Source organism: Somniosus microcephalus, chromosome 23 (genome assembly GCF_052327205.1).
Source record: "Somniosus microcephalus isolate GS21.2 chromosome 23, FLI_Smic_1.0, whole genome shotgun sequence".
NCBI classification, from domain to species: Eukaryota; Metazoa; Chordata; class Chondrichthyes; order Squaliformes; family Somniosidae; genus Somniosus; species Somniosus microcephalus.
In genome coordinates, this window is record NC_141009.1 from 63,798,871 (window position 1) to 63,809,055 (window position 10,185).

The 10,185-nt window shown below is 50.9% G+C and overlaps 1 protein-coding gene across 1 annotated transcript in view; it reads left to right on the top strand.

Annotated features, from left to right (window-relative positions):
• Positions 1 to 6,346, top strand: part of edf1 (endothelial differentiation-related factor 1) — a 48,511-nt gene extending 42,165 nt beyond the window's left edge. The window contains exons 4-5 of the mRNA XM_085965930.1: positions 493 to 586; positions 5,908 to 6,346. Of these exons, the coding sequence (XP_085822056.1) occupies positions 493 to 586; positions 5,908 to 5,969 (156 nt within the window). The 3' untranslated portion in view covers positions 5,970 to 6,346. The remainder of the gene's footprint in view (positions 1 to 492; positions 587 to 5,907) is intronic.
• The last annotated feature ends 3,839 nt before the right edge of the window (positions 6,347 to 10,185 follow it).

Here is a 10,185-nt window from a genome sequence, read left to right on the forward strand (position 1 = left end):
GGTGGGGGTGTCGGGGTCTGTTCTGTTGGTGGGGGTGTCGAGCTCTGTTCTGTTGGTGGGGGTGTCGGGCTCTGTTCTGTTGGTGGGGGTGTCGAGCTCTGTTCTGTTGGTGGGGGTGTTGGGGTCTGTTGGTGAGGGTGTCGGGGTCTGTTCCGTGGCGGGGGTGTCGAGCTCTGTTCTGTTGGTGGGGGTGTCGGGGTCTGTTCTGTTGGTGGGGGTGTCGGGGTCTGTTCTGTTGGTGGGGGTGTCGAGCTCTGTTCTGTTGGTGGGGGTGCCGGGGTCTGTTCCGTGGTGCGGGTGTCGGGGTGTGTGGGGAGACGGGGGCTGGGGTCGCAGAATATTTAGAGCAGTTTTCAGGGATGTCCTGGCACTGGGAAGTAGCGCTATTTTCTTGGGTGTGAAGCACTGCCTCCACATTGTAGGAAATGTACCCCGGTGCAGAAATTGGAGCGCTTTCCCATCTAACCCATTGTTGCTTTGTTTTCTCTTCAGAGAATCAGTGAAAAGCCTCAGGTCATTGCTGACTACGAATGTGGAAAAGCTATTCCCAACAACCAGGTCCTTGGCAAGGTTGAAAGAGTACTTGGTGAGTCAGCGGGCGCCGCCTTTCTCTTACGCTCTTAGCTGCCCGATGGGGGTGGGGGTAATTGAGCCACACACCAGGAAGGTCTCTGCTTCCATCCCCAGCCTCCCATCAGTCAGCTGATCGCAAGGAGAGCAGGTGGCCTGGTAATGCAATTTCCCTCTTCTGCTCCTGATGTTCCTTAGCTTTCCTTCATATCCTCCATTGTGGTTTCCGGTCAATCACCTGAAGACACACACTTAAGAATAACACCGGACGGACCACCCGACACTGACCTAGGCGTCGGATTCGGATACGACAAAGGCACACCCAGCCCAGTCCACCCTGCAAAGTCCTCCCCACCAACATCTAGGGACTTGTGCCAAAATTGGGAGAGCTGTCCCACAGACTAGTCAAGCAACAGCCTGACAATCATACTCACAGAATCATACCTTTCAGCCAATGTCCCAGAATCCTCCATCACCATCCCTGGGTATGTCCTGTCCCACCAGCAGGACAGACCCACCAGGTGTGAAACATAGAAATATAGAAGATAGGAGCAGGAGTAGGCCATTCGGCCCTTCGCGCCTGCTCCGCCATTCAATGAGATCATGGCTGATCATCCAAATTCAGTACCCTGTCCCTGCCTTCTCCCCATATCCCTTGATCCCTTTTGCCTTAAGAAATATATCCAACTCTTTCTTGAATATATTTAATGAACTGGCCTCCACCACCCTCTGTGGCAGAGAATTCCACAGGTTCACCACTCTCTGGGTGAAGAAATTCCTCCTCATTTCAGTCCTAAATGGCTTACCCCTTATCCTTAGACTATGACCCCTGGTTCTGGACTCCCCGGCCATCAGAAACATCCTTCCTGCATCTAGTCTGTCCAGGCCTGACAGAATTTTATAGGTTTCGATGAGATCCCCTCTCAATCTTCTAAACTCCAGTGAGTATAAGCCCAATCGACACAATCTCTCCTCATACGTCATTCCTGCCATCCCAGGTATCAGCCTGGTGAATCTTCGCTGCACTCCTTCCATGGCAAGAACGTCCTTCCTCAGGTAAGGCAACCAAAACTGCACACAATACTCAAGGTGCGGTCTCACCAAGGCCCTGTACAATCACAGAATCACAGAAACCCCACAGTGCAGATAGAGGCCATTTCGGCCCATCGAGCCTGCACCGACACATATCCCACCCGATCCCCGTAACCCCACGTATTTAATCCCCCTAACACTAAGGGTCAATTTATCATAGCCAATCAACCTAACCCGCACATCTTTGGACTGGGAGGAAACCGGAGCACCCGGAGGAAACCCACGCAAACACGGGGAGAATGTGCAAACTCCACACAGACAGTCACCTGAGGCTGGATTCGAACCCGGGTCCCTGGCGCTGTGAGGCAACAGTGCTAACCACTATGCCACCGTGCAACTGCAGCAAGACATCCTTGTTCTTGTACTCTAACCCTCTTGCTACGAAGGCCAACATACCATTTGCCTTCTTAACCGCCTGCTGCACCTGCATGCTTACCTTCAGCGACTGGTGCACAAGGACACCCAGGTCTCGTTGCACTTCCCCTTCTCCCAATCTATTGCTGTTCCGATGATAATCTGCCTTCCTGTTTTTGCCACCAAAGTGGATAACCTCACATTTATCCACATTATAGTGCATTTGCCATGTTTCTGCCCAATCACCCAACCTGTCCAAATCGTGCTGGAGTTTCACGACATCCTCCTCACAGCATACCCTCCCACCCAGCTTTGTGTCGTCTGCAAATTTGGAGATATTACATCCAATTCCCTCGTCCAGATCATTAATATATATTGTGAACAGCTGGGGTCCTAGGACCGATCCTTGCGGTACCCCACTAGTCACTGCCTGCCACTCGGAAAACGACCCGTTTATTCCAACTCTTTGTTTTCTGTCCGCCAACCAGTTCTCTATCCAAGTCAATACCTTGCCCCCAATCCCATGTGCCTTAACTTTACACGCTAATCTCTTATGTGGGACCTTATCGAAAGCCTTCTGAAAGTCCAAATACACCACATCCACTGGTTCTCCCTTATCTATTTTACCAGTTACATCCTCAAAAAATTCCAGTAGATTAGTCAAGCATGATTTACCTTTTGTAAATCCATGTTGACTTTGTCCGATCCAGTCACTGCTTTCCAAGTGCTCTGCTATTACATCTTTTATAATGGACTCTAGCATTTTCCCCACTACCGATGTCAAGCTTACCGGTCTATAATTCCCCGCCTTTTCTCTACCACCTTTTTTGAATAGTGGGGTAACATTAGCTACCTGCCAATCCATGGGTACCGTTCCAGAGTCTATCGAGTTCTGGAAGATGACCAGCAATGCATCTATTATTTCTAGGGCCACTTCCTTAAGTACCCTGGGATGTAGATTATCAGGCCCTGGGGATTTATCGGCCTTCAGTCCCATCAATTTTCCTAACACCATTTCCCTACAAATACTGATTTCTTTCAGTTCCACCCTTTCATCAGACCCTATGTTCCCCGGCATCTCTGGGAGGTTATTTGTGTCCTCCTTTGTGAAGACAGAACCAAAATATGTATTTAGTTGGTCTGCCATTTCTTTGTTCCCCATTATAAATTCCCCCGATTCTGACTGCAAGGGACCTACGCTTGACTTCACCAATCTTTTTCCCTTCACATATCTATAAAAGCTTTTACAGTCAGTTTTTATGTTCCCTGCAAGCTTACTCTCATATTCTATTTTCCCTTTCTTAATTAATCCCTTTGTCCTCCTATGTTGAATCCTAAACTGCTCCCAATCCTCAGGATTATTGCTTTTTCTGGCCAATTTATATGCCCTCTCCTTGGATCTTATGCTATCCCTAATTTCCGTTGTTAGCCACGGTTGGGTCACCTTCTTTGTTTTATTTTTATGCCAAACTGGGATGAACAAATTCTGTAGTTTATCCATTCGGTCTTTGAATGTTTGCCATTGCCTATCCACCGTCAACCCTTTGAGTGCCATTCTCCAATCAATCCTACCCAACTCGCTCCTCAGACCATCGTAGTTTCCTTTATTTAAATTGAGGACCCTAGTCTCCGAGTCAACTACTTCATTCTCCATCTTAATGAAGAATTCGATCATATTATGATCGCTCCGACCCAAGGGGCCTCGTACAACAAGATTGCTAATTAATCCTTTCTCGTTACATAATACCCAGTCTAAGATGGCCTGATCTCTGGTTGGTTCCTCGACATATTGGTCCAGGATACCATCCCATAAACACTCCAGGAATTCCTCCTCCACAGTATTGGCGGCACAGTGGTATACAGTCGGGAAGGACTAGCCATGGGAGTCCTCAACATTGACTCCGAACCTCATGAAATCTCATGGCAACAGGTCAAGCATGGGCAAGGAAACCTACTGCTGATTACCACCTACTGCCCTCCCTCAGCTGATGAATCAGTACTCCTCACTGTTGAGCACCACTTGGAAGAAGCACTGAGGGTAGCCAGGGCACAGAATGTACTCTGGGTGGAGGACGTCAATGTCCATCAGCAAGAGTGGCTCGGTAACACCACTACTGACCGAGCTGGCCGAGTCCCGAATAACATAGCAGCCAGACTGGGCCTGCGGCAGGTGGTGAGAGAACCAACACTAGGGAAAAACATACTTAATCTCGTCCTCTCCAATCTACCTATCGCAGATGCAATCTGTTCATGACAGTATTGGTAGCAGTGACCACCGCACAGTCCTTGTGGAGACGAAGTCCTGTCGTGAGGTCACCCTCCATCGTGTTGTGTGGTACTACCACTGCTAAATGGAATAGATTCAGAACAGATCTAGCAGCTTAAAACTGGGCATCCATCAGGTGCTGTGGGCCATCAGCAGCAGAATTGTATTCCATTACAATCTGTAACCTCATTGCCCGGCATATCCCTCACTCTACCATTATCACCAAGCCTGGGGACCAACCCTGGTTCAGTGAGGAGTGCAGAAGAGCATGCCAGGAGCAGCACCAGGCGTGCCTAAAAATGAGGTGCCAACCTGGGAAGCTGCAACACAGGACTACATGCATGCTGAACAGCGGAGGCAGCATGCTATAGACAGGGCTAAGCGATCCCACAATCAACGGATTAGGTCAAAGCTCTGCAGTCCTGCCACACCTAGTCTTGAATAGTGGTGGACAATTAAACAACTAATCGGAGGAGGAGGCTCCATCAACATCCCTATCCTCAACACTGGCAGAACCCAGCACCCGATTGCAAAAGTCATGGCTGAAGCGTCATAAACATCTTTGGCCATAAGTGCCAACTGGACAACCCACCTCGGATCATCCACTCCGGAGGTCTCCGCCATCATAGATGCCAGTCTTCAGCCAGTTCGATTCACTCCACATGATATCAACAAACGTCTCGAGCGCACTGGATACAGCAAAGGCTGTGGGCCCCGACAGCATCCCAGCTGTAGTGCTGAAGACTTGTGCTCCAGAACTAGCTGTGCCTCTAGCCAAGCTGTTCCAGTACAGCTACAACACTGGCATCTATCCAACAAAGTGGAAATTTGCCCAGGTATGTCCTGTCCACAAAAAAAAGAGGTAATCCAACCCGGCCAATTACCACCCCATCAGCCTACACTCAATCATCAGCAAAGTGATGGAAGGTGTCATCGACAGTGCTATCTGGACCTCCTGACTCCCAATAGCATTTCCACAATAAACAAGGCACAAGTTAGGCGTGTGATAGAATACTCTCCACTTGCCTGGATGAGTGCAGCTCCAACAACACTCCAGAAACTCAATACCATCCAGGACAATGCAGCCCGCATGATTGGCACCCCATCCATCACCTTAAACATTCACTCCCTCCACCACCGGCACACCGTGGCTGCAGTGTGTACCATCTACAAGATGCACTGCAGCAACTCGCCAAGGCTTCTTCGACAGCACCTCCCAAACCCGTGACCTCTACCACCTAGAAGATCTAGGGAAGCGGATGCATGGGAACACCACCACCTCCAAGATCCCCTCCAAGTCACACACCATTCTGACTTAGAAGTCTATCACTGATCCTTCATTGTCGCTGGGTCAGAATCCTGGAACTCCCTCCCTAACAGCACTGTGGGAGCACCTTCACCGCACGGACTGCAGTGGTTCAAAAAGGCGGCTCACCACCACCTTCTCGAGGGCAACTAGGGATGGGCAATAAATGCTGGCCTTGCCAGTGATGCCCACATCCCAGGAACTAATAAATAAAAAATGCCCACCCAACCACCCTCCATTAAACAGAGTATAACCAGCAAGTTTGAGTTTAGATGGAATGATTTGGTTTTAACCAAAAGTATTTTGTTTTCTTTTAAAGGCCTCAAGCTGCGTGGGAGGGACATTGGACAACCTCTGGAGAAGGGACCAAAGAAAAAATGAGGACAAAGCCTCGAAATCAGTTCTCCCTTTGAACTGGTCTCCCCTGGCTTTTTCACAAGTCAGAATGACGTATTGCCAAGCTGAATACGGGAGGGATTATCACCTGCCACTGCTGAGTAACTCTGATCGATCTGCTGTCAGCATTCGACTTCACCCAAAGAAAAGCTTAGTTTCTGATATTCTATCTGATTCCCGGGCATGGTTTTGAATGCGATTAATCTCTAACCAGGGACAGAAGTGTGAAAACTTTATTTGTGTTAAATCCCTATTCCACAGTTGCACCACCTTACCGGGTGCATATATTATTTCCTCTCGCTTTCTCTCTCCTTTCCCTCCTCCCTGTAAGTTCTGGTAGAAATAAAGTTTAAGCCTTTGGACTTGGTGTCTGATGGTTTTGTGTACATTTGCGATGAGGATAAGATTGCAGCATTGACCTCAGTGTTTTAAAACTTAATCCTCGTCTGGAGTGTCTAGACCAGGTCGGTCGAGGAGCAAGTGGGCTTCCCAACTTCCTGCTTGTCGCAGCACACATGAGCCTCTCGGATGAAATTGAGTACCTGCACACGTGGAGAAGTTTGCAGATTTCTTGCCTTGCCTAGGGAGCAGGCTCTGGAACATTGTAGAAGGCAATTTCTCTGTATCAAGATGAGCAACTCCCATTTCCATGGAGGAAAGGTTCAAATTATCCTGTAAGTCTGTTCCAGTTAAAAAAGCTTTTCTGTTGGCTGAGAAGGTGTGAGTAGTCCAGGGGTTGTGTTCAGGTTGAACTAAGCGCAGTCTCGCAACCCTCTCTCTTTCAGATATTAGACGTCACAGCGTGAGATGGTTCAAACAAACAATAACTTCAGACAGTCCTGACTGCTGCAAGGGTTCTGGAGTATGGGGTGTGGTGCGGTGAACGAAGGGTTGGGGTGGGTGGGAGGGAGAGGAGGGTTGGGTGGGTAAGGGGGGGGAGAGGAGGGTTGGGTGGGTAAGGGGGGGGCGAGGAGGGTTGGGTGGGTAAAGGGGGGGGAGAGGAGGGTTGGGTGGGTAAGGGGGGGCGAGGAGGGTTGGGTGGGTAAGGGGGGGCGAGGAGGGTTGGGTGGGTAGGGGGGGAAGAGGAGGGTTGGGTGGGTAGGGGGGGAAGAGGAGGGTTGGGTGGGTAGGGGGGCGAAAGAGGTGGGTAAGGTGTTGGGGGGTGGGGAAGAGGAGGGTTGGGTGGGGAAGGGGGGGGCGAGGAGGGTTGGGTGGGTAAGGGGGGGCGAGGAGGGTTGGGTGGGTAAGGGGGGGCGAGGAGGGTTGGGTGGGTAAGGGGGGGCGAGGAGGGTTGGGTGGGTAGGGGGGGCGAAAGAGGTGGGTAAGGTGTTGGGGGGTGGGGAAGAGGAGGGTTGGGTGGGGAAGGGGTGGGTCGGGGGGAAGAGGAGGGTCGAGTGGGTAAGGTGTTGGGTGGGGAAGAGGAGGGTTGGGTGGGTAAGGTGGGTCGGGGGGGAGAGGAGGGTTGGGGGTGGGTAAGGTGTTGGGGGGGAAGGAGGGGAGGGTTGGGTGGGGAAGGAGGGGAGAGGAGGGTTGGGGTGGGGAAGGTGTTTGGGGGAGAGGAGGGTTGGGTGGGTCGGGGGGAGAGGAGGGTTGGGTGGGTCGGGGGGGAGAGGAGGTTTGGGTGGGGAAGGAGGGGAGAGGAGGGTTGGGTGGGTAAGGTGTTTGGGGGAGAGGAGGGTTTGGTGGTGGGGGGAGTGTCTCCAGGTGATTGAAAGGAAACCTTGTGTGTCTGCACAGGCAGCCTGTAACTTTGTATTGATCATTTTAAACGGTGTTTCCCACCCACTATGTGGTCTTATTTAATGGGTTATTTCATTTTGTGGAGCAACTTTCCTCATTTTTGGTAAGGTGCAGAAGTGATTTTCTGCTTCAGATTGAAGTATCGCAGTTGTCTCCACCCCCAAAAAAATCCAGTCGGCTTGATTTGAACCCGGCCCAAATGATGGAAATGGGGTGTGGCGGGGTGGGTTAGACTGGTGGACGAGCTTTGCCCGCCGTGTGAGCGTCCCCACCACCATCTTAACGGCTGGGTTTTCAGGAGTATCGAGGCCCCATCACCACTGGCAGGCCGAGGCCTCAAATATTTAAATGTCAGTGTTGGATGATGCCGTTTTAGCGTTGAAATGCTGGTGCGTGGCCCTGGAGCTGCTAGCGGGAAGCCGGCAGTGAGCAGGATCAGGTCCAAAGAGGCCCAGGGAAGCTCCACAACTTAAGATTCCTTGTAGACCTGCAGGAGCCGCTCGATTTCCCACTCCCGCCGGGTTGGTCGAGCGGGGGAATTAAGATGGGCCTGGCCTCATGCCATAGGGGGCGGAAGGGGATCCCACCCCCCACCCCGCCTGATCATTGCCCTGGGTTAAAATCCGAGCTTTTCTCATGTTTCCTCTTTAAAAGAAAGACTTGCATTCCTGCAGCGCTTTTCATGACCTCAGGATGATCCCAAAATGCTTCAAAGCCAATGAAATACTTTTGACGTGTTGTAATGGCGGACCGCAGCACCCACTTGGTGCACAGCAAGGTCCCACAAACAGCGATGAGATAATGACCAGATAATCTGTGATGTTGGTAGAAAGATAAATATTGGCCAGGACACCGAGATGAACTACTACAAAAGCAAAATGCTGCGGATGCTGGAAATCTGAAATAAAAACAGAAAATGCTGGAAATACTCAGCAGGTCAGGCGGCATCTGTGAAGAGAGAAACAGTTAACGTTCTGACGAAGTTCATCGACCTGAAACGTTAACTCTGTTTCTCTCTCCACAGATGCTGCCTGACCTGCTGAGTATTTCCAGCATTTTCTGTTTTTATACTGATGAACTACTCTGCTCTTCTGCAAATTCTGCTGCGGGATCTTTTGCATCCACCGAGAGGATAGATAGGGCCTCGATTTAACACCTCATCTGAAAGTTGGCACCTCCGACAGTGGGTGAACATCGAGTGAAGGGCAAGGAGGCCGGTGGTGTAAATGCTGGGGGTGACACTGGAGGGTATACAGTACTGGATCTCTAGTGCAGGAAATGCTGGGGTGACACTGGAGGGTATACAGTACTGGATCTCTAGTGCAGGAAATGCTGGGGTGACACTGGAGGGTATACAGTACTGGATCTCTAGTGCAGGAAATGCTGGGGTGACACTGGAGGGTATACAGTACTGGATCTCTAGTGCAGGAAATGCTGGGGTGACACTGGAGGGTATACAGTACTGGATCTCTAGTGCAGGAAATGCTGGGGTGACACTGGAGGGTATACAGTACTGGATCTCTAGTGCAGGAAATGCAGGGCGTGACACTGCAGGGTATACAGTACTGGATCTCTAGTGCAGGAAATGCTGGGGTGACACTGGAGGGTATACAGTACTGGATCTCTAGTGCAGGAAATGCTGGGGTGACACTGCAGGGTATACAGTACTGGATCTCTAGTGCAGGAAATGCAGGGCGTGACACTGCAGGGTATACAGTACTGGATCTCTAGTGCAGGAAATGCTGGGGTGACACTGGACGGTATACAGTACTGGATCTCTAGTGCAGGAAATGCAGGGCGTGACACTGCAGGGTATACAGTACTGGATCTCTAGTGCAGGAAATGCGGAGGGTGACACTGCAGGGTATACAGTACTGGATCTCTAGTGCAGGAAATGCAGGGGGTGACACTGCAGGGTATACAGTACTGGATCTCTAGTGCAGGAAATGCTGAGGGTGACACTGCAGGGTATACAGTACTGGATCTCTAGTGCAGGAAATGCTGAGGGTGACACTGCAGGGTATACAGTACTGGATCTCTAGTGCAGGAAATGCAGGGGGTGACACTGCAGGGTATACAGTACTGGATCTCTAGTGCAGGAAATGCAGGGGGGGTGACACTGCAGGGTATACAGTACTGGGCACCTACAGATTCAGGCCAGGACAGTGACTGAGGAGAAGGATCACAAGCAACACCACGGAGCAGGTGATGATCTGGGGGAAGAAGGTGTCGAGGAAAGGCAAGTGTTCGCTGCCGGAGGGATTTTCTGCAGCTGGAACCAGGGCTCCTGAATGGCCGGTTGCCTCCCAAGTGCCAGGGTAGGGACATAACTGAGCAGGTGTGGAGGATTCTCGAAAGAATGAGCAGTGTGAAGTCATGGTTCATGCTGGAACCGAAGAGTTGGTTGACTAACTCCCCATGACCGACACGCCCCATGACTGAGATTGTGTTCACCCAGATG